This window comes from Pleurodeles waltl, chromosome 4_1 (assembly GCF_031143425.1).
Source record: "Pleurodeles waltl isolate 20211129_DDA chromosome 4_1, aPleWal1.hap1.20221129, whole genome shotgun sequence".
NCBI classification, from domain to species: domain Eukaryota; kingdom Metazoa; phylum Chordata; class Amphibia; order Caudata; family Salamandridae; genus Pleurodeles; species Pleurodeles waltl.
The window spans coordinates 353,524,232-353,549,524 of NC_090442.1; the positions used below are offsets into that span (position 1 = coordinate 353,524,232).

At 41.8% G+C, this 25,293-nt stretch overlaps 1 protein-coding gene across 1 annotated transcript in view; it reads right to left on the bottom strand.

Moving 5' to 3' along the window:
- Positions 1-25,293, bottom strand: part of PLCZ1 (phospholipase C zeta 1) — a 481,365-nt gene that overhangs the window by 341,460 nt on the left and 114,612 nt on the right. Inside the window, exons 2-3 of the mRNA XM_069227516.1 lie at positions 16,516-16,660; positions 12,168-12,317 (exon numbers count right to left, since the gene is read on the bottom strand). Coding sequence (XP_069083617.1) covers positions 12,168-12,317; positions 16,516-16,660 — 295 coding nt within the window. The remainder of the gene's footprint in view (positions 1-12,167; positions 12,318-16,515; positions 16,661-25,293) is intronic.

A 25,293-nucleotide genomic window follows, 5' to 3' on the forward strand; every position in this document is an offset into this window, starting at 1 on the left:
GGGAAATTCCATGATCTTAGACATGTTACATGGCCATATTCTGAGTTTCCATTGTGAATCTACATATAGATATTGACCTATATGTAGTGCACGCGTGTAATGGCGTCCCCGCATTCACAAAGTCCAGGGAAATGGCCCTGAACTATGTGGGGGCACCTGTGCTAGTGCAAGGGTGCCCTCACACTTAGTAACTTTGCACCTAACCTTCAGCAAGTGAAGGTCAGACATATAGGTGACTTATAAGTTACTTAAGTGCAGTGAAAATGGCTGTGAAATAGTGTGTACACTGTTTCACGCAGGCTGCAGTCCTGTGTAAGGGTTTTTCTTAGCTCCCTATGGGTTGCAAAAGAAATGCTGCAGCCCATATGGATCTCCTGGAACCCCAATCCCCTGGGTATCTAGGCACCATATACTAGGGACTTATAAGGGGGGTCCAGTGTGCCAAATTAAATTGGTAAATGAAGTCACTGGCCTATAGTGACAAATTTAAAAGTGGAGATAGCATAAGCACTCAGGTTCTGATTAGCAGAGCCTTAGAGACACAGTTAGGCACTACATGGGCATACATATTAGGCCACAAACTATGAGTACTGGGGTCCTGGCTAGCAGGATCCCAGTGAGACAGGCAAAACATACTGGCATATACGTTTTTATCTATGAGCACTGGGGTCCTGGCTAGCAGGATCCCAGTGACACAGTAAAAACACACTGACACACACTCACTAACAGGCCAAAAGAGGCTACTTTCCTACACGCAAACCTCTGCATGACACAGAGAAAGAATGTCACCCTTAAGGGGGGAGTTGGTTCTCCCCTTAAAGTCTTGGCTTCTAATGCAAATGTTCAGTCTCATTGTACAGGACGAGGACAGAGGGACTATGCACAGGCTACCACCTTTCGACAGGCTTGGGGAAGAGCGGAGGTGGGTTGCAAAGTATGTGGTGCTACTGCCCACAACCCTGAGAAACCTCAGGGATCAGAGAGTCCTGGATGGCTTGAGGCCTGGCTCTTGACACTGACAGCTGTCAGTGGCCCTTGTTGGTCATTGTCCGTATGGTCAGAGTTCTCCTTGTGCGGAGGAAAGAATGCTGATCAAAGGGGTAGAATGGACCACTTAACTATGTTGGCCATGGGAGTAATGACTACCTAGTGGACTGCATCTGTGAGCAAATTAAGGCTAGGTGCTTCACAGATGGTGTCCGCAGAAGAGGAGAAGGGTTTAGTGGCTCACAAAAGTGTTGACAGGGGGATCCAACTGAACTTAAAAGGGCACAGAACTGACACATGGAACTACAGTTGAAGACCTTTGTGCAAGTTCTATCAGGTATTGATTAGTTTCACCTGGCTTTAGACTGGAGGGTGTTGTGTTGGACCTGGCCCTTTCTTCAGGGTCATCCCCATACTTTTTGCCTTCCTCCTCCTACTGTTTGCTGAATTCCATTGTGTTGACTTTAGGATTCTGTCCACTTTACTACTGCTGATAAGTGCTAAAATGTGTGTGCTCTCTCCTTAAAACATGGTAGAATTGGCTTATACCCAACTGGCATATTTACTTCACCTATCAGCCCCTAGAAAAGTCCCTACCATCTGTACCCAGGACATGTTAATTAAATATTACTAGTGGGCCTGTAGCACTGATTGTGCCACCAACTTAAGTAGGCCTGCCACTGCAGAGCCTGTGTGTGTAGCTTTAAACTGGCATTTCAACCTGGCAAAAATAACCTATTCCCAGCCCCAAACCTTACTTTTTAATACATTCTAATCACCCCCAGGTAGGCCCTGGACAGCCCAGAAGGCAAGGCGGAGTGCATTTATAACATAGTTTTACATGTCCTGTTACTGGAAAATTCTTAAATTTGTTTTTCAATATTCCAAGCCTATCTCTCACATAGAATAACATTGGAGTTGTCTTATTACATTGTATATGTAATTTCCAAAAAGGAAGAGATCACCATTTCATGTTTGGTGTCTTTAAAATCTTAACTTATTGTGAAGTTGGATTTTAAATTGTAATTCTTACAATGCCACTTTTAGAAAGTTGGAATTTTCCTGCCTTAGCCATTTGACATGACTGGGTGTGGGTAAGCTTTGGGCTTTGTGTATTCCTCCTAGACAGCCACACAGTGGAAGCTGAGGAGTGTCTGGATGGGCTATCACTGACAGGATGGGAGGTAGAAGCTAAGCACAGCCAGCCCCGCTTATACTTGAATGGGCTGTGTCCTATCTCCATACAAAGGGCTGCATATCCCCTATAGTTAGTCTGGAGCCAGGCTTTGGATGGTAGGAAATCTGTGCACTTCAAAGGCATGCCTATAAATGCTTCTTCTCACTTCAAAGGTACCACAGTTCATAAAAGAAGGACCTCAGATATCATACCTTAAATACACTTCTGGACTTGTGGCTACTCTGCCAGGAGAAGGACTGCCATGCTGCTACAAAGATTGCTACTCTGCTGGACTGCTTCTCTAAAGAAACTGCTGTCCTGCTGTGCTGATCTTCTGCCTTCAGTCCTCTTGCATAAGGAGGAAGCAATTGACCTGCAACTTCATCTTGAGCCCTGGTTTCCAGGGTGACTCAAATGGCTAACCTGCTGGCCTCTTGATCTGAGCCTCAGGGGCATAAAAGGCTCCCCAACCAGCTGCTTTACTCAACTGCGGTGAGTTCCTGACCCCCACGTGGTACCTCCACGGTCCTGGACCATTGGTGTGGCTTGCCGGCTCTTTAAACCAAGCTTTTGAGTTCTTCACAACTGCAGGGCCTATCTCTGCCATAGGATTCAATTGAAGTTACCTTATTGCATCTTATAAGTGTAATTTCCAAATGGAAAGAGATCAACACTTCATGTTGTGGGTCTCTGGAATACCAAGTTAAAATTCTACCTTATGGTGAAATCAGATTTTAAATTGCAATTCTGACAATGCCACTTTTAGAAAGTTGGCATTTTCCTGCCTTAGGCATTTCATGCCTGCAGCCTATTTCTTTGTTACATGAAAGGGTGTAGGCAACATTTGGGCTTTGTATATTCTTCCTAGACAGCCATACACAATGGAACCTCAAGTGTGATAGGATGGGCCATCACTGGCAGGATGGGAGTTAGGAGCTGGGCACAGTCTCACTTACACTTGAATGAGCTGAGTGCTGTCTCCACACAAAGGACTGCATATCCCCTATAGTTAGTCTGGTGCCAGGACAGGGAAGGCAGGGAATCTGTGTAATTTAAAGCCATGCCTCTAGATTCTTCTCTCGACTTCAAAGGCACAGCTGTGTATAAAAGAAGGATCTCAGACGCCACCACTTAAACAAATTTCTGGACCTGCGGATACTCTGCCAAGAAAAAGAACTGTTGTGCTGCTACAAGGACTGCCACTCTGCTGGATTGCTGCACAAAATGGAACTGCTGCTCTGCTGCTTCCTGCCACCTTGCCTGGAGAGGAAGAACTAGACTTGCAACTTCTTCTTGGACACAGGACCAGAGAGTGACTCAAAGGACTAGAGTGCCCTCATCCTGATCTGAGCCTGAGGGACATAAAAGCCTCCGCAACCAACTCTTGGACCCAGCTGTGGCAAGTTCCTGGCCCCAATGTGCTGCCTCTCAGGTCCTGGACTACTAGTGTGGTTCACCGGCTCTTTAAATCAATCTTTTGGGCCCTTCATAACAGCAAACTGGTGTATTTGCACACGAACTTCACCGCTCGCATTGAAATTCAGTGCGAGCCACCACCAATCCATTTCTTCAGAGAGCGAACATTGATCGCCATGGAGAACCGTCACTGCGAAGCTCCAGCCCGCCCAAATGCAACGCCCAGCCTCCTCTTGTCACCACGCCGATCACAGGATGTGATGCTCTACTTGCTCCCTGTGACCCTCTCCAATGCGAATGGGCCTCTTGGCACAAAATGAGAAGGTACAACTTCAGCAGAACTAATCTGGGACTATATCTGAACTGTGCCCCATTGTGGTTGGCCTGAAATTTTGACTTTGACCTGGTTCTGCACAAATAGATCGCTGTGGTTGGGGCTTTATGCTTTTAGGTGCTATATTGCAGTTTTTTCTTTAGACATTGATACATCTGGTTCTACTGATTTCATTTTTCTCATTTTGATATCGTTTTATTTATTAAACGTGGTGTGGGATTCTTTTTGGGTTGCGTTTGTACTGTTTTACTGTTTAAAGGGTTGCACAAATACTTTACAGATTTCCTGTAATTTAAGCCTGATTGCTCTGTGCCAAGTTGCCAGGGGGTGAGCACAGGTGAATTTGGGGTTTGCTGGTGCATTGCCCTGACTACAATTGTGGTTGCTTCTTGACCAGGATTCATACCTCAGTCATTCAGTTACTCAATTTCTAACAGTGTGCCTTACTTAATATTTACCAATTCTTGTCACAGTGACTTCCACAAATTCACACATTTTGCATTACTATAAAAGTGGTAAAATGAGTATTCAAAAACACTCCTCAGTAAGTTGGAGTGCTCCATTATTAGTGATTATAAAACATATTTACTTCACATCTGACTTACTGATCTTCAATCAGTGAGAAGGAACAGGAATTACTATTTTTGCTTCATCATTTCTTACTAGTACCAGTAATTAGGTACATATTGATATGAATGTATTGCTTCTTTAATCATTGCATAAGTGTGGGCCTAGAAATCTTAAAAGTCTACCCTTTCTGAGTGAGAGATTCAGTGCACTGGGCAATCATTTAAATCATGGCAATCATTCACAACTGAGGAATGGTCAAACAAATCATATTAGCTGCTCAGTAATTCATTCAGAATCAGTGGAAGGTGCATAGCTGTACATTGTTTGCCACAACTAATGCCTATGTTATCATGCTAGCCATGAAACATGGTTGGGCATACGGGGACCCATGTTTAGGTATGTCTAGGCAGCGTTAGCTGTCTGGAGGACCTTATGTTGTCAAATAAAAAATAGTCAATAGGAAATACAGAGAAAGGACTTTGGGTCAATTCCCTTCAGGCATTGATCTCTATCAATTGTTCATGACTTGCCATTGTTTGAAATGGCTGTTGAAAGCCATGGCATTTTGTGTACTCACAATGTTTTTTCATTATTTTCTTGTTTTTGGACAGCTGGGGGTAACACATGAGGTTGCCCACTTATTGCAAAAACAGTTGGTATACTAAAGGAGGACCTAAAGCATGCTATATGTAGCGAAGTAAAGCAGGCATCCACTGCCCACTGTCTTTGCAGCTCATGCACTAACCTGGTGGAATCCTAAGTCTGATATATGTGCTTTAAACAATGCAAGCGCATTAAAAAAAAAACATGTGCTCTGCCTTGCTCATCATAAGCATACATGGACATGACATGTCCCCAGGGGTTATTTACAACCATACATTTGTCAAGAAGTAGGTGCCATTGGAAATAAATTAGAACACTTTGTATTCATTCATGTTTGCACTTGTTACATTTTCCCTTTATTAGAGATGATCTATCAATTGGATTTTGAAATATTGTGATTTAGGAAATTGTAGTGTTTGATTCAATGTTTAAATAATTTGACCTCAACACTTCAGTAATACATATATATATATATATGCATCATATACATGAAGGGACATGGAGCTTTCTCTGGCCTGCCCTCTTTGATGCCTCTGGCACTCCACTTGCTATCATTGACCTGAGACTATCAAGGTGCAGAAAATATACATTTATCCCTCCCAAGTGGCATTTGATTATTTTTCCACTTTGCTGATGCCAGTGGAACATGTTCTCCATCTTCCATTTTTGGACTACTTTCCTCACTTCAATAAATTAGTGATAGGACTTTGTAGTTCATCGGATCCGGCACAGGCCAGATATGGCCAGTTTCCGGTTAGTTGAACAGTGTAAACACCTAAACAGTCACAATCACAGCTGGAGATGTGAATACAACTTGTAGTCTTAACACATCAGGCCAAAGCAATATGGAGCTTCCTATTGGCCAAAGGGATGGTGGCTTTGTAGTCCTTTGTTAGAATCATTCTTTTTATGCTTACGGTTAATATGCTTATTACAAATGAAGTCCTATCAGGAGACATATGTCAAAAGTCAAATTCTGGAATGCAAGTTAAATGGTTGCCTTTTCAACCTTGCCTGTTGTTATGGCTCAATTGATTTCAAGCACTGATGTAGAGATCTCTAAGCAACCTACTTCTACAGGTTGGCAGAGAAGAGAGGAAGCTATTGGATTTGTGTGTAGGGATGAATCCAGGAGGATTCCTAGGCATTGTGATGAATCTTGTCTGCTTCGCTTTCCATTACTTTTCCAGGTGATAGAGGAGGATATGCTGTTGCTTACTGAGTGAAAACATTAAAAAAAGGTACACTTTGATTCTGGCAATTGCCCAAGAAGATGGGTATTCAGTAGATTTGCTGATGTCGCATTTGTATTGCTGGACTAAAAAAGTGCAAACAATAATTTTATGTCTGCTTCTCTCAAAGCTCATGTAATCACAAAAATTAGCAATCAAAGTAGTACTTAGAGAGGCACTTTGGCACCATCCATATGTTGATCTTCTCTGCAGACATTATATTGATGAACTGTTGTGTTACTGTCCCTACGAAGTAGTTCCATTGCTCATAAATAATAGAGACACTGTTAATGAAGATCACTGTGACAAAAACAGCAGCAAACTTGGTATGCTGTAGCCCTGTGACAAATGTATTGGGAAGGCGTTCATACCGTGAATGCATTGGAACTATCCTGCAACTATTGTAGCAAAAGCAAAAAGGAAGGAAGGAGTTTGTTCAAAACTAAACTCCATGACATAAAACATATGAAGGGTACCTATATTGTTCAACTCTTTAGGTGCAGTTGTCTGCCACACTACCTTCCCGGAGCGTGCGTCAGCCATTGGCTGATGCCTTTGGAGGTAAACAAGGGGCCCTCTGGGGCATTTCACCAGAAATAGTCCTTTGTTGCTATTTAACCTCAGGCAGCTCAGGAAGAGTTTCCCGAGCAAAGTCAGTGTTTTGTTTTTGTTTTTTGACGGTAATGACAGTCACGCACAGGGCATCTTTACAGTAAAAGGGAAAGTAAAAGGACCTAATGGGCTCATTTTCTTTTCACCAAATCGGTGCTTGGGGGCATATCACAGCCCCCGAGTACTGATTCTCTTGGGGGAGGGATCATTGGAAAGGGAAGATTCTTCCCTATCCAGTGGTATGACTACCCAGTGGATCACTGCTTGGAGATCACCACAGGAGAGCATGGATCCACCCACTAGGCACCAGGGATGGGTGGATCCCCAATATATTTACATAGAAAAACCTTTGTGGCCCCTCCCAGGTGGTGAATGGGGGTACTTATCCCCTCTCTGCCCCTATGAATCATAAATCCAACTAGACATCAAAGAACTGAGGGCCTCATTTACGAGGCCCTAACGGCACACTGCGCCACCAGAGAACCATTTTTTTTAATGCTCCTGTGGCACAGTGTTCCAGCCCAAATTCACAAGACCACACAAAGCCACCTTGCATGGCTTTTCATGGCCTTGTAAATATGGACCCCTTCCACGCATACCACTGCATGAAAGGGGCATTCCATGAGCGTTGTTTGGGGTGTTCCCATGCAACACCCATAGAACTCAAAGGAATCTGACGCATTCCCAGATTTACAAGTCTGGTAATGCGTCAGATTCCTACTACAGCTCAGGGGTAGCATAAGTATGACGCAACGGGGAGGAATATCTTTATTTCTTCCTGTTTTTTCCTCTTTCTATGTGTGCTGCATTCTGCAGCACACATAGAAAGAGGAAAAAACCTCATCATAAGACCAATATCTTATCATAAGACCATGGCCTGTAGGAGCACCCATTGACCTTGGTTGGATCCCCTCTTGTAACAGGCCCTAGGTCCAGCCACACAAGTAGGATAGTGTTTATATCGGCACAGGTGGGGTAATGCTGGGTGGTAGGAATCTTGTGGATTCCCGCTGATTCCAGAAGTTTCCTTCACAGAAATTTAAGGAAAATGTGTGGATTCACCCTGAAGGTGAAAACACCTCATGGGATCCACACAAGAGATGCCACTCTGGACTTCCTAAGTTGTCAAGCTATCAGAAATGTTCAGGTGACTAAGTGCCGGTTGAGCTAGGGCCCAAAATCAACAGTGACCCACTTTTCAAAATAAGAGTCATTTTTGAGTTGAAAAAGGTGAGGTGTCAGTGCTGCATTATGGACCGTTCCCTGTAGCAGGCACTAGGTCTAGCAACATTTTTACCAGAAGACTTTGGGGAATTCCGGGTTTCAAGGGAGCTTGTCGCTCCCCCGAGATTCCAGAACTGTTCATCACATAAATATGAGGAAAGTGTGTTTTGTCAGAAAAAGTTTAAGGTTTGCAAGGGATTCTGGGTACAACAACCTGGTAAGTGTCATGCAGGTTGCCCCAACTTGGCCTCCCCTATGTGTTTAGTTTTAAAAAATGTAATGGTTTGCTATGATTCCCTAGGTGCTGGCTGAGCTAGGGCCCAAAATCCACAACTACCCCCTTTGCAAAAAAATGGGTCAGTTTTTAAGGGGAAAAAATATGATGTAACCACATTTAATTTATTGCTCTTTCCTGTTGTGGGCGATGGGCCTACCCATACAAGTAAGGCAACATTTGTATCAGAAGACTTAGGAGAATGCTGGGTGAATGGAGGTTTGTGGCACCCTACAGATTCCACAACATTCCAACACAGATATTTGAAGAAAATGTGTTTTTTTAAGTCCAAGTTTGAGGACTGCAAAGAACTCTGGGTAAAACAGCCTGGTGAGAGCCATGAAAGTCACTGCATCCTGGATTTTCTTAGGTGTTTAGTTTTAAAATACGTAGGTTTGCTAGGCTTCCCTAGGTGCCAGCTGAGCTAGGGCCCAAAATCCACAGGTACCCACTTTTAAAAAAACTGTCAGTTTTGAGTTGAAACGTGTGATGTATCCATGTTGCGTTTAGGGCCGTTTTCTGTCGCTGGAACTAGGTCTACCCACACAAGTGAGGTACCATTTTTATCAGGAGACATGTGGGACCATAGAATAGTAGGATCATTGTTATCACCAATTGGATTTCACTTTCTTTGTGCCTTCCAAAGGGTAAGCCAGTGTATAAGAAGAACAATTGAAAATGTCTCTTTAACTCATATGGTAGTATTGGTATCCACAAATTCAGAGATGTATAAATAACCACATCTACTAAACTTCACATCTTGCACCCATTTTAGAAATACATAGGTTTCAAGGTTTCATTAATTCCTATTTTTCACTCTACATATGTCACCATATGAATTAGTCTGTACTCTGTACACAATGAAAAACCAATTAACAGTGTAGCTCAGTTGTTGGGTCTGGGTACCATGGGTTCTTAGGAAGCCTACAACCCTATATATACCTACAACAAAAAGGGCTTAATGGACATAATGGCAGATTGTTTTTTTGAATCAGCCATTGCAAAAAGAAGTTACAGATGAAAACATTGTTGCAAATGGCTGTTTTTTTTCCTACTCAATTTCGGTATTTGTTTATTTCAAAAATTAGTTATTTGTTGGGAATACCATGAGGGCTCTACACATATGACCCCTTAATGAACTTGGAATTTTGTCTACTTTTTAGAAACCTATTGTTTGTCTGGATCACCCATGGGTTTCACACTTGTTTCCACCATAAACAGGAAGTAGGTTGAGAGCACACAAAGTAAGAAAAACGGGATACCTCTATGAAAAATGCCAAAACTTGGTAAAAACATTTTTTTTTATAATTCCACTACGCATGTTCTTGAAAGCTGGGAAGATGGTGACTTTAGCACAGTGGACGGTTCATTTGGTGTAATTTTTAGAAAGAAAACCAGACACTTTTATCCAAATCACTTTTTTTCCTATATTTCCCCTCAAAAATCAAAATGTAGCTATATTTTGCTTATTTTCTCCATTTCCTCCAGGGGAATCCACAAACCCTGGGTACTTTTAGCATTCCCTGGATGTTAGTAAAAAATGACATAACTTTGAAAAAAGTATGGAGTCATAAGCATGAAATACCCCAAATAGTTAAAAAAAAAGGGTTCAGTACTGGGTGGAAGGTCCAGCATCTAAGGGGTTAACACTGAGAGTCCTTCTCACATAGATTTCATGGTCTGGAGGGGATACAGAGGACTAGCTTTCATTGTGTACATCTGTAAATATATGCTGTATATGTAGTTGTGTGTGAACAAAAGTTTTCTTTATGTTTTTAAAAGTGAAAGTACTTGTTGGACATTGATTTATTAACTACTATTTTGTGTGTTGTAGAGTTCTATGATTTTAACCCATGCCACCTCCCTTTGTATGGCTGGAAGTGTTCTGTCTCCCAACCCTGTTGTTCAAGTGTAAACAGGGATAGTTGGTGATCAATTATTATCCAATAGTAAGGTAGGCATAGAGGCTTTGGCCTTGCCCTCTTGTTCATCTTCTTTTTTAATGGATACCAGTTGTGTTAGTCTACCATTGAAGTAGTTATTTTTCGCATAAATGATAGATGCACTGTTAAAACAGACCTCCACTGTATTGCAGTATGGAGTACTATTGCATACTTGCAGATACAGTAGGAGAAGAATCTACATTATGAACACTGTGACGAATACTGTATGAAGCACCTTTACTCAGACAAAGTCATTAAAAAATGTTTCTGCAATGTATAATATGTGACACATGCAAAAAGAAGGAATTTTGCATTGTGAACTATGTGAAAAACATCTTAGGAAGTTGCTTTCCATCACTTGACACTGAGAAATCTTCTCATACTGATCTTTATTTCAGGTGGACCTAGAAGGGTCTCGTGCAAAAAACTTTGCACTATATCTAACAAATAGTATTTCTTACTAAAGGGTACTCCTCCAATACAAAACCTATGCCAGACATCACATTACACCTTTGCACAATGGTGTAAGGGTGTGTGCCTGGAGCAAGGGAAACAAAAGTGCACCAGCTCAGGGGGGAGAGACAGGGCCATAGGCTAGTAGATATGGTGCTGCTCCTGCTTTCCATCTTTAATGCAATGCAGTGCAGCAACTTTGGTTGCTGTGCTGCGTTTCTAATTTTAACAAATCTGTTCCTACATTGACACTTTAAATCCACAGCTTTTTGGCTATTCCAGTGCTTGTTTTACATGCTCTGTTTGGGAATAGTGCCAGCATGATAACATTGTCCAAAACAACGACCCTCATTGAGAATGATTCAAAGGCCTGCATTTCATCAAATATAGTCATAACACAAAATATTTCTGATATTAGGATATCATTATACCTGGATAATACAATAATCCTTACAGACCCATCTGGGTGGGCACACAATGTGTAAACCACTGTTACTTCATTGATTTCTGCATGAGTTAAAATTCTGGAAATGTTAGGGAGGACCAATTGATTGTGGTTTTTTCCTGGAGAATATGTTCCTGGAGATCAATCTGGTGTTATCGCATATTGTTTTACTCTATACAGTGGTACATAAAGTCTCATAATATTATTTTGGGAGGAAATTCCAACTTTCACCAAAGAGTAATAATTAGATCTGAAATGTACATAGTATTTTGGATTAGTTTAATGAGGGATATCACAGATCACACCCATGTTCTTCAAACTTACTAGAACTGCTTTTGAGATTTTCTTCATTTTTATAATCTGTGGAATCAAGGAGACGATTGTTTGCATATCTAAATGCATGCATGCTCATTAAAAACTACCTTTTGGGATAGATTCTTAAACATTCTCAATGAGATATGCCATTGAAGAAATGTGTGCACTACCAACCAAAGAGACTATTTGTCAACTTTGGTGCACTTCCATTTATCTATTTTTGAAGTATGTGATCTCAATAGAGTCCCAAGGGGTGCACTGATGCTGTATGAATAGGAAAAAATGTTATCAGGGCCTTCGAACTCCCACACACTTCCTGTAGCATCCTTCCAAAAAGTGTCAACAAAGATTGAGTGAACACATCAAATACTTAGAATTGGTTGGTGCAAATTGATTTAACTGGGCCTAGAGTTAAAAGTCATTAAAAATCATTAGAAATCATAATATTGTTTTCACTGTAATAAATATTAGGACGCTTACAATGTGCAAGAGCAATAAACAAAACATTTATTTGAATTATACATTTTATAATCGCTATGGCAGCTTTAAAAAGTGATAGGTAAGAGTACATCCACCACTTACCTCTGGGGATGGTAAAGAGTCTTCTTGTTCACCAATAGGTTCAGTAAGTAAGAGGTCACCCAAAATTGTAATGAGATTATTTGCCATCACATCTTTCTGAATAGCACTGCAGTGATTGTCCAAAGACAGTATGAGGGGGTATGGAGATTTCTGTAAAGAAAAGTTCAGAATTGATGATACTACATTTAAAGAAAATCAGAGAACTACAACAACACTGAATCTAAAGTAACTTATATTCACCATACATCTTCAGAGTATTGATTGATTTCACTATTGTAGGAGAGTAGTAGAGACATTTGCCTTTTTCTGTACAACAGATGTTGTGCATATATTTCAGGGACCCAGTCACAAAAGTGTTTTTGAGTATATAAAGTTGTACTCCTTCAGTGCACTTTTGTGCTATTTTACAAACTCAGAAATGCTGTTCACAAAATTCCGGCCAGAGATCTCTGCCTTCACCTGTCATATCTTTTACATGTAACAATCTCTGCAATGAGTGGAGAGAATTTCACTCAAGGAGGTATTTTTGGACTGAATGTGGGAGGGTCAAGAGGGTGTGATCAGAAAAACTACTCAAACATGGATAGAATATAGGGAAATTCAAGGATATGTTTAAGGAATGTGAGTCATTTACTTAGTATATCATAACTATTTCACTCACCGAATGCATGCAGTGGAGACATTGGTTGACCGATTAGGTGATAAGGAACATATGCATACCAATACAACAGCACAATGGAAGGATGAATGTGATAAAACATGGGAAATGAGATAAAGATGTTCTGCCATTATTTCATTTCATCCATGCAGATCATATTATTATTATAATGTAATGAAATAATAGGTTACATATGCTGATACATATGAGGGGAGAAATAAGGTTATAAAGATTCATATTGATCAGACTGAAGACTTACTAGGCCCTGCCATCCATCTCTAGTGTATGTCGAGTCCACATATCAGTCCACTAGTTGGAGCAGAGAAGGATGTGGTGGCAGATGGGAGATGGGCAGACAACACAGGTCCATCAAAGTAAAAGACAAGATTATATTTGTAAGCACATTAGAGGCCTATGGAATAACATTGTTGAGTATACTTTGACTTTGTTCTTATAATAAATATATAAACATTCTTGAGGAATGACAGAAATATGTTTTTAATGTGTTTGTAATAATGATATGAGTGTGATGCACTTGTGTGGGAGGTAATGATACTGGTAAACGCCAGTCTGAGCTTTCACCCTGCCACAGTGGAAGCTATTCCTGGTCCAGATGTTCTATCAATGAACTTAATCTGGAGAATGTATAATTGTAAAATAGATAGCAATAAGTATTATATATATTACATATACACAAAAAATGGGGATGATTCAAGCTGAGTGTGAGTGGGATGCATGCCTATTTTGGGGAGGAGGAGAGTGTGTCATGTGTGGGGAGAAGTAATTTAGTGAATAGGTAGAGGGGTTCAGATTCTTTCCTGGCCTGATTATGGGATTTCCAGGAGGAGGCAGGCCAGGATGAGCATGTAAGGCTGCAAGGTGGAGAGGATATGTTCCTTAAAAGAGGTGAAACAAAAATGGGAACTACGTCAACCTCTAGGAAGAGCCTTTGCCACCGGAATCATGGGGAAAATCTGCTTCACTGGACTCCTGCCAGCCTGCCAATTTTTGGTATTGCATGAGAACCTGTCAATGCGTTGACAAAGTATGACAACATAGCCACTTTCTCCTCTCCACTGATGGAGCATGAATACAGATCATAAGGTTCCCTGAGAGTTTCTTGTCCTCTAGAGTGGGGATGATGAATTTCCAGAGGCTGCAGCAGATCTCAGAACCTGTGTAAATGAGCAAAGGAAAGCCGTCCAAGAAGACTGTAAACTGTCATGTGAGTGATTTAGGCCTGCTGAACATTGCTTCAATATTCTTTTTACTTCTGAGTTTTCCATAGCAGGGGGCAGAAATCTTGAACTCAGATATATTCGCCCATATACGTGATTCAAAAATATGGTGGTAAAGTTACAAGTGATAATTTTACTTTCATAAACTAATTTAAATGATCACTACCTCTCATGCAAGAGGATGGAGACTATTAAAGTGTATAATTGGGCAGAAAACCACCTGGGTAGGAGATCTGTGCTCAGGGATAGGCAGAAATCAACCTGTGCACATATATACACATATAGATTTCCCTGTGTGATCAAGGTCTTTTGTTTGAAAGATGATCTACCACTTTCTTCACTTGTTGAAGTCTATTTCAATCAATCAATCAATCAGTTTTTGTACAGCGTGGCTACTCATCCATGAGGGTCTCAAGGTACTGGAGGGGCTTCATCCAAGAGACACTACTTAAGATTCTTCCTGAAGATGGTGAGTGACCGGCTTTGACTGAGGTGCAGAGGGAGGTTGTTCCAGCTCTTTGCTGCAGAGTAGGTGAAGGATCATCCTCCGACAGTGGTTTTACGGATGTGAGGAATGGTGGCCAGCTGGGCAGAGCAGAGGAATCAGGCGGGGTTGTGGAAGGAGACGCGGTGTTTCAGATAAGCTGGTCCTGTGTTGTGTACGGCCTTGTATGTGTGGGTGAGTAGTTGGATGGTGCTTCGTTTTCCGACCGGGGGACGGCATTTTAAACCTTTTCAACCTTACATGCAGCAGTCAAGTTATAATAATATATATTTTTTTAACTTTACATGCAGCTGCTGCTATACCACATTGTTCTAGTTAAGCATTTTAATTAAAAGTCTTTAACATGTTTATGTGCTCTGTATCTACAGCAGAGATTTAACACAAAGCGCTGCAGTTCATATTAACACATCTCTCTGCACATGCTATCTTCAATTTCTATATTTTATATGTGTATATGTGTCAGCGTATAACTATGCTCATATTGCAACACATTTCAATGGATGGATATAATGACTAATTTGCAATAGTTGTGAAGAGATTTCAGAATTGAAAAACACCAACTGATTTATTCTTGCAGATGGAAATTATCTCACCCTTGATGTATTTGTGTGTGTGTATGTGAGTGTGTTTGTTTGTGTGTGAGTGTATGTGTGTGATAGAAACATATTCCACTTTGGTGCATGCCAACCAGGAAGGACTGGAAGCCTTTTTCTTACACACAGGTTTTCCCCAATGTCTTCAGTTACGGAGATGTGCAATACATACAATGGAGTCGCATACTGTATTTCAATTTAATTGAGAGTCAAACAACCTCTATGACAGTTACCATCATTGTGTCATTGTGTGTTTTCTGTCTGCTGGTGGTAGCATCTTAAGGCTGATTTCAAGATGTCTTTATCTGCTGTGTTTTGAATTGTTTTCCATTTGCATTCCAGGTGCTTGCAGTGGCGTTTCATCAGCCTGAGCTCCTCTGTGTACCAGCTGGCCTCTCGTTGGCTTTTGCCATTGGGTTGGGCGTGGGCAGAGTAAGGTTGTTAGCACATACAGTGATCCATCTGTTGAGGTTTTTATGGCTTTCAGAAAGTTGCTGCTGTGCTCAAGTCAGTGCTTGGAGAGAGCAGAGACCCTCTCCTCTTCTCAGAAGCCTTTCTAGCTGCAGCAGGCAGTTTCAATGGTGGTAGGTCTGTGATGGTGTGATATGGGTATGCTGAAGCTAACTAGAGTGGTCTGACCAGGTCATAGTTGCTGGCATATTGACTGTGATGTTACTGATTGAAGAGGAAATCAATTGGTGTCCGACAGTGTGGGTGGGTTCATTAATGTGCTGGGTGTTACCAAGGTTTCTGAGGTTTTCTAGAAGGGTTGTTCAGTTTGGGCCAATGTAGTTTTCAAGGCCAAAGATGAGGTTTCAGAGGAGGACAAAGGTGCTGACATTGATGACGAGGGGTGCAATGAAGTCCATGATGTTGCTGGTGAAATAGGTGTGGGGTTCTGGTGGTCTGTATCCAAGTGTTTCGCCTGGGAAGCAGTTGGCAATGATGCATATATTGAATGTGAGCAGTTCCACATAGGTGGTGGGGTTAGCCGTGTAAATGGTACAGCTGATGGCATCTTTGAATATGATAGCAACGTCCCCTCTGGGCTTGTGTTGAGAGTCTTCTCTAATGATCTTGTAGCCTGTGAGGATTGGCTGTAGTAGTGTCTACTGCCAAGGTTGGATTTAACCGTGTTTCAGTGAGAAAGAGCAGGTCTTGAGCATAGTCATGCCATTGATTATACACCTCTGTGGTGTGTTTGGTGCACTGAAATGACTTCAAAGCAATCACATTTTAAAATATTATTTACTCTAACTTCATAAAAATACTCAATAATGCTATTAAAAGCTTTGAGAAAGCCATCTGCAAGTACAAGAACAAGCACTTGCTATAATGCTGTAACAATACATACCACAAATGCGCACGTTTTTATCATGAACAGGACATCTTTAAATGAGATCTTGCTTGTCAAAGTGCCACCATGAGTAACAATTGGCTCATTGCCAGGCCCGTCCCAGCAATCAATCTCCACACAGCGACAACCTGCAAGCAACGCACTTTCATTGGAAGAAATAAAGTAAACCATATTTAGTACATGGATATATTTTTCTTTGCTCTTTAGTATGCAGTAGAAATACATTTCCTATCAATGGATATTGGAGTAAAACATAGACACTAATGCAGAGTGAGAATGTTGTCCACAAGGTATTTCATGAATACTGTATTGAAACTATTAAACAATCCTTGTTCTAACTCTTGTGTCCTATTGAAAATACAACATGAACACTATAAGTAAAGTATAATGTAGCCATAGCCATAACAAGAAGAAGTAGAACTCTTATATTCCTTCATCTTTTCCTTTAAGCCTTTTTCGTTAGGGCACAACAGACTGTTGCCAAACAGTGCCGTGCCCACAGCATTGCAGACTGCTTACTGGTAGTACAAACACATCAATTAATATCGTGGCAGCTTTTATCTTTCATAATTAGCATTGACCGGCTTATACTTGTATGCATTTCTTAACAGCGCTAACATTAGAATTAGGCTGCCCTTAGTGTTAGTGGCTGGCCTACTCGTGGAATATATGCTCCTAGTCAAGGATGGATCTCAAAGCCAGTACTCGCCTCCCACCCCCACTGTTTTTTGTTTCTTTTGTTTCTGTGGCAAAGGTGACTATTCATCTAGATAATCCTATATTTTAGCTAAACATCGACCAGGCTCCATTTCCTTTTTGCTTCTTCAAGACTATCGGCCAATCATTTCATCAGAAACATTAATAACAAATCCAATAGGCACATGCCAAAACTATTTTGGAAAGTATGATAAACTTTTGGGAGCAGAAACTCAAATCCCTCAATCATGCTTCAATTAATAATTTAGTAAATTATGACTGAAATATTATTGGGGTTATCTGGCCAGGGATTTAGGGAGTCAGGATTTCTGCAGATGGAAAAAACCTGTCAGCCGAAGTCCTGACGGGTATGTTGCCGCCAGTGCCTCTGCCTCCCCGCTGGCCCCATTACGAGTTTCCTGCTGGGTCTCTGGGTGGAAACAGAGTTCCCGCACACTGACCAAGTGAGAAATGGCCTACAACATTGTTTCTGGCTCGTAATAGAGCAGGCGGCACTGCTGTAGTGCATAGAGCGCACCAGCACCCATCACAAAGTTCACTGTCTGCAAAGGACCCTGCATCCCATCTTTGCCAGCTGTGTCATGGTGGTGCAACCGCCATGAAACTGCTGCTTTCCTGGTGAATTAGGACCACTAGCACAGCCACACAATTGTGTCAAAGAAAAGTGGTGGTGCTGGCAGTCCAACCACGGAGCTACTGCCACGTTTGTAATGTGGCGGTTGGACCGCCACATTGGCGGCGGTCTGGCTGCCAAAGAGACCCTGTCGGTCATTGGACCACCAGGGTCGCAATAAGGCCATTGGTATCCTGTGAGGAATGCAATGTCCATCAACTTTATCCCTAAATCTGAGTCCTATCCTCCATTTTCTTTTCCTTTTCAAGACCATTGTTAAAAATATTCTAACATTTCAAAGCATGTTATACTGTTTGATGCCTGTCCAGAATTAAAGAGGAAGTTTGAGGTGGGATCAAACACCTTGTGCATTTGTAGTCCATCAGGCTATGCATTCTTTGTAAATAAATATTTCAGGGTTGCATTAGGAATGGGGGAAAGGTTTAGTACGGAAAACCAGTGAACAGAAAGGGGGAGACAGGGAAGTCAAAGTTCATGCTGACTGGTGCTATGGTCAACATGGTTGGTTAGAGGCATTTTACTCTGCCTGAATAATGCAGACACAGAATAAACCTTGCCATCTGTCCCTTAGACCTTGTGTTAGCTCATCAGAGAGAATCATTGGGAAATCTCCCATTTGCCAATATTCTATTGCCATTAAACAGTTCTTACCTCATGTATTATATTCAAGAGAAATAACACTTTTACAAAAACATGTCTCCTATAACAATTTTGCTGAAAATTCCTCCAATCACATGCAGCATATAAATCCCAGTCCCAAAATATTATACTAAATAATGATATTCAAATAGACTACATTGACTGCGATGAACTAGTGAGATTAGATTATTTATCAGTAGTAAGGAAAAGTACAATAGTAATGATGCAGTCCTTTCATGAACAAAGATGTGTTTGGTGGTCGAGGCTTACCTTATTGTCCACACTAGATACAATATTCATTAGATGCACCCAAGGGCTGCCCACGGTCGAGAATAGCACTTCAAGGCCTTTTTCTATTCATCATTGAGCCATCCCTTACTGCACCCCTTTCTAATTTTCAATGATAACATTTGAGTTGTAGGTGCCAAGATATCAAATGATAAAACTCATTAAGGGTTTAAGATTACTCATTATTAGTTTCCTTGTCACCAACTGTTATTGACCTGCCTGAACGAACTTGTGAAACTTCCCTTGCTAGTTCATCAGCAAAAATGGAAACACTGGAAAGAGTAGCTGAACTGTCCTTGCGATTGCCACTGGAGACCATGTGTGAACTGTTCATCAAGGAGTAATCAACACTAGACATTCCTGTGTTCTCTCTATCTGTAACAAAACTCTTGGTATCATTGAAAAAGGACAGAAAGCATAAGCTAATCTGACTGGCCACTCCTAAATATAAGCATCAATCGCCTCGCCATCTGTGTCCTGCCTCCTACTGTAAAATCTCTGATGCTGTTTTGTGACTCTTAATGCTAAAATATCTACTATCAATGCCCCCTCTCTGAATCTCAACCTCAGAAATACTTGCCTGTGCAACATCAATTAGTTTAAATCCACCACATATTATGAATTTCATTATGTCATCACATTGACCTTCCTGGCACGCGTTCTCCCCTTATTGTTATCTCATGTTCCAAACAGTAATCCCAATCTTCCTTTACTAATTCTGACAGTTAATTTGATCCCTTTCCCCCATCTGATTGGCATGTATGACATCTGATAGAAGTGGTTGGACTTTAGGGTTCCAGCTACTAAAACTATTACTGCAAAATATCCCTGCCAGTAGCTCCAAACAATTGATGAGTAGAGTAAACTTCACTTCTCTATTATCCATTTTCCACACATGCTTCACAACCACACTGGGCGCCGCAACATAACAGAAATTCATCTGATTCTATTGTCACCCCTATCTGTCTCCAGAGATAGCCTTGTGATTTCAGGCTTCCATATTCCCTATCTAGCTGGAAATGTCCTCCCTTACATCTGCATTCAATATGACTTAATGATGACACCAATGTCCCTTTCAAAGATAATCTCCTTTTCTTCTTTAAGATGATTGATAATGTAAAGGCCCCTGGAAAATAGCTTGGATTGTGGGAGACAATGGCTTTATATTCCTGTCCAAATACATCAAAGGTAAAACTCTTTGATTAATACTTTCCTCAATTCCTTCCTCATGTGGCTTATCTTCTCTGCCAGGAGGCTTAACCTTGAATGGTCTTAGCCGATCACAAGCTCTAGGAATTGTACCTTCCTCACATGCTCTCATACTGACTTCTCCCTGTTTTAAACATATCCACCTCCTTTGAAAGAGACACATTCATTTGCATGTGTTGCATCACTATCTTTTGATCTTGAGCCATTAACAAGATATCATCCAGCTAGACAATTAAACAAATTCCTATTTACCTTGAATAGCTGAGAACTGGCCCTAACACTGAAACAGATGAAAGGCCAAAAAGTAAAGTGCCATCATGTGTTTTATCAGAAAATGACTAAGAATCTGTCATGCTCCTGGTACATTGAGATCATAAAATAAGCATCTTTGAGGTTGAGTCTTACCATTCAGTCTCATGCCCTCAGCAAAATGTCTCTTCACAGATGTATCCCCTCCAACTTGAAGAAGCCTACACATCCTTAAGCCAAAAACTGTCTGTCATAAAGATTCAATTAATGCTATAATGTAGCTAAAATGCTGGATTTGTAGTTTGTAAATTATGCCTAATATGTAATTTTGCTGTAATTTTGTGTGCCTCTAATTGATAGATGCATTACCCATTGATTTAGTTCCCTCAAATTTATAACTGGAATCATAATCAGATCCTGAAAACCTCTCTTCTTCATCACAAGGAACATATTGCTCATATAGGATGCTCCTGTCAAAGAAAATTATTCTACTACTCTGTTTCTGAACCTCTTTCTCCACCAAAACCTTTTCTTCGTTTGAAAATTGTGTCTGATGTATTCTGTTATTCTGATCAGGTTTCACCAGAAACCTTAGAACCAATTACAGTATCTAATAACCAGTAATCCAAAAATATCCTCTTTCTTACAGCCAGATACAATCTCAACCTGCCTCCTACCTTGGATGGGAAACAATTTAAAGGGGTTTTTAAACTCAACTAAACCAATGTTTGAGTTTTGTCCTCTCCCACATGCACCTCTCACTCTGCAACCCAAAAGCCAGTGGCAGCTTGAAGTTCCTTTACATTCACCATCCTCTACAGCATGTCTGTTGCTGCTGATAGGAGAATTGAGGTCTATATTACAAATGACTGCCATAAACACCTCCCATAAAAAACATTCTCATTGCACTGTAAATCGTGAAAGTGGCTGCATATTTCGTGTCTGCAACTTCTCTGCAGCCTAGGTGTCAGAGCATGGTGGTACTTTGCAAGGATATGCAGTTGCTGGGGATCAGAAGACACCATATCAAGGCCGCAATAGTGGTTTGGGAGAGTCTTTAACTTGGGTCTAGCTACTCTCATGTTGCTGGCTGCTGCTCCTTCTTTCTACACATTCAAATGGCAGTCACCTGCCTGAAGGTTTGCAGCTGCCTTTTAGGGTGACTTTGTAGCTAATCCACTTCCATCATGGCTGTTTGCACTGGTTTCTATCTAACTTTCCCAATCCACTATGTTTTCTCTCTTGTTTTGATTGATGTAATTTACTTTTTCTCTTTTTTTAGTATTTAAAGGCCTCAGTCTGTTTGGAGGGTGTTTCTTCCCTTGTTTCCCCACTTTCTCCACTTTCTGATCCTGACTCTTCAATCTTGGGACTTCCTCACCTGGATGCCTGAGTTGTAGTTTTTCCCACTGTGTGAAGATTTTATCAGCAATGAGGATTTTTATGCCTTTAGCTTTTTCCTTCTCAGAAAGTGGCAGCTTTGCGAGGGTGCTTGCCTACCACATTGTGAGAAAACAGGGCTGATTGCAGAGGCCCCCTAACTTTTTGCCCCCATTTTCCACTTTATGCTGGTGTTTTCCTGACTCTGATCGTGCCCTGGGTACTGCTAACCAGTCCCAGGGCCTGTGCTCTGTGTAAAATGGATATGCAAATAAGGCTAATTATAATTGGCTAAGTTAACCTACCTATATGTCCCTAGTATATGGTAGGGCATGTAGGTTTAGGGACCACAGCATAGGTGGTGCACACCTAGGTGCACTGCTGAGGTGCCCAGTGTCATTTTAAAGGCAGGTCTGCCTTGCTGGCTGCTTTTAAATTAAAGTTATATGCAAATTCGACTTTGGAATTAAAAGTAGTTCCAAAGTTTTAAACTACCTTATTTTTACATATAAGTCACCCCTAAGGTGTGCCCTATGTGCCCCTAGGGCTGAGTGCCATGTAACTATAAGCAGGGACTTTATAAAAATAGATTTATAAATCCTGGTGAGGTAAAAACAGCCAAATTTGTTTTTCCCTCATTGAAGTAAATGGCCTTCATAGGCTAGAATGGGGAGACTTTATTTTAAATTTTAAAGTCTCCTTAAATGTTGCATACCAAGAATTTGGTATCAAATTAATTGTTGTAATAAATCCCACAACTTCCAGTTGTTGGATTTAATATAACATGTTCAGGTAAAAAGTTTTAGACTTTACTTAAAAAGTTGCCAATTTCAGCCCTGCATTGTTTTTGCTGCTGTGCTCTGATTGGCCAGCCTGCAGCAGCTTTGCCAAGCTGCCTTGATGAGGTGTGAAGTGAAGTGGAAGGAGAGGGGTGTGTTTATGATTTTTAGCCACACCAGTGGGTGGGCTCAGCCAGATGTAACCTCCAAAAATCTGATTCAGCCATGTTGGATTTTTAGAGAATGTTGCCTTTTGGGATGGATTTTTGCCACACTTCCCAGGAAGTAGTCATCACAGGGGGACGACCCTGTACCTGATTGGAGAACCAGGACCCCCCTGCTTTTCACCCAGGAGCAAGGATAAAACTGGCAGACCTGCCCCCACACCTCAGATCCCTGCCAGATTTCAAGAAGAAAATAACTAAAGGAGAAGGAGGACTGCCCTGCTGGACCCCTGGCCTGCACCTGGAACCTGCACTTAGAAGGACTGCACCAGCTGCACATTGGGCTTCACCACAAGAAGGACTTTGCCTGACTTCAACTGGTTCAAGGAGGGACTCCCTGTTTGCTACAGGTGAAAAATTGCTATCCAGAGTCCCCCTGCACCAACTCCTGAAAAGTGACCAGCTGACCACTGTCCAGTGGCCAAAAAGGAGTTTGCGCCAGGTGCATTCTGGGAGTTGAAGTCTGCACCCCCCAAGGACCATCTCAGAACTTCTGGACCCTTGGGGTGAGCTGTGGACCCCAAAAGAACCTTAAAAGAACATCTGGGTGAAGCCCCAGAAGTTTGGAGAAGATTTGAGAATTTTTGTAAAAAAGCTCCAGAGAGGGACCGACCCGCCGCAGAAATTCTAGCCGGCTTGCCTCAACCGCGACCCGGCCTGACTTGGTGGTTCGTCCCGGTAAAGAAAAATCTCCGAAAAAGAGACTAAGTCCGAAGGTAAAAAGTTGACCGGGACCTCCCAGCCATCGTATCCGAGAAGGGCTCCACGGATGTCGGATCAAGATCCAGGTTTATCCCGGTCGAAGGATTTTCACCTCGAAAAAACGACTAAGTCCGAAGGTAAAAATCGCCACCGAGGAATCCAGCATCGCGTATCCGGACAAGGGCTCCAGGAGGTCGGATTCGACTGGCAGGTTCGTCCCGCTGAAGAAAATCTTCAAAATAAAGACTAAGTCAGAAGGTAACTTTTTAACCGAGGCCTCCCGCGACTTGTAGCTGAGCAGGGCTCCATCGCGGTCGGCATGAAACTTTGACTTTGCCCCGGTCGAGGTGCAACCAGAGGACCCGATTGGCGCTTTTTGTTTCTAAGCTCTAGAAAAATAATAATTCTTTAAAAATTCATATCTCCGGTTCCCTTTATCCGATTTTATTCGTTTTTGTGTCATTTTCAAGATAAAAATATAAACTATTTTTATAAATTGGTTATGGATTTTTAAACTGTTTCCTGTGTTTTATTTAATTACTGTTTTGTGATATTTGAATGCTTTACACTCTGTCTCCTAAGTTAAGCCTTGACGCTCGTTGCCAAGCTACCAAGGGTTGAGCTGGGATTAATTTACTGAGACCTAACTGTACCTAAGTGGAGGTTGGTGGCTTGTTGCTAGGTGTAGGTACCTACCTGCCCTTACCAATAACCCATTTTCCAACATTTTTGGTGGCAGCGGTGGGATCCTGTACTTGTGTTCAGTATCACGTTACAGTTTTAAGTAAAACAAATTAAAAATCCTTTAAATTGTCTTAGTGCAAAAATTGTTTAAAAAAAAAAAAAAAAAACAATTAATTTGGATTAATTTCTATTATTGAATTTTTGTAATTTTTCTAAATTATTGTTTCCAATTTTTGCAAAAAGTTTTGGTTGACACAAAACTAGGGAACCATGGAGCTTGCTCTGGCTAGCCTACCCACACTGACAGTAGTCCAGCTTAGGGGGTTGTGTACTGAAAGAGGGTTGCCTGCAACCACTGATCTCAGGAAGCAAATCCTGATCAAATCCCTGACAGCATGGGCTGAGGCCCAAGAGGTAGACTCAGAGGAAGCTCCAGAGGAGGGAGAAAAAGGGGAGGATGCTAGCTCTAACCACTCAGGGGAGGGAAGGCATCTGAGCCTAAGTGAGGATGAGGAAGAACGGTCCTCAGTAAATACAGTCACTAGGGGCAGACCCAAAGCTAGTGGTGGGAAGGGGGTCCTTTCAGGAGGAGAAAACCCATCCATCAGGGAAAGAGAGCTGGAGGCCCAGCTAGCATACATAGCTTTGGAAGCAGACAAGCTGGCCCTAGAAAAGAAAAAGTGGGCAAAGAAAGAGAAAAGAGATGGTGGCAGTGACAGAGAAGTTGAGGTGTCCATGGGTGGGGGAGTTTGCCCCAGATTACCCAAGGGGGTGGTTCCTGCCTATGTAGAGGGGGATGACATAGATAAGTGGCTGGGGGCCTTTGAGAGGGCCCTCCAGATGAGGAGAGTCAAGCCTCAGTACTGGGGTTCACTTCTTTGGGAGTTAGTTCCCAACTCTGGGAGGGATAGGCTCCTAACCATGAGTGGGGAGGATGCAGACTCATACCCCAGTATGAAGAGTTGCTTGACTAAAAAGTTTGGTCTGACCCCAGAGCAGTATAGGCTCAAGTTTAGGGACACCCAAAAGACAAGCACCCAGTCCTGGGTGGACTTTGTAGACACCTCACTTAAGGCACTAGAGGGCTAGATTATTGGTAACAAAGTAAATACTTATGAGGGGTTATACAATCTGATCATGAGAGAGCACATCTTGACCAATTGTACCCAAGAAAGGTTACGCCAGCATCTAGTGGACTCTAAGCAGACCAACCCTAGAGAGCTAGGGGAGGCAGCTGATGAGTGGTTGAGAACCAGGGTGGTTGTCAAGT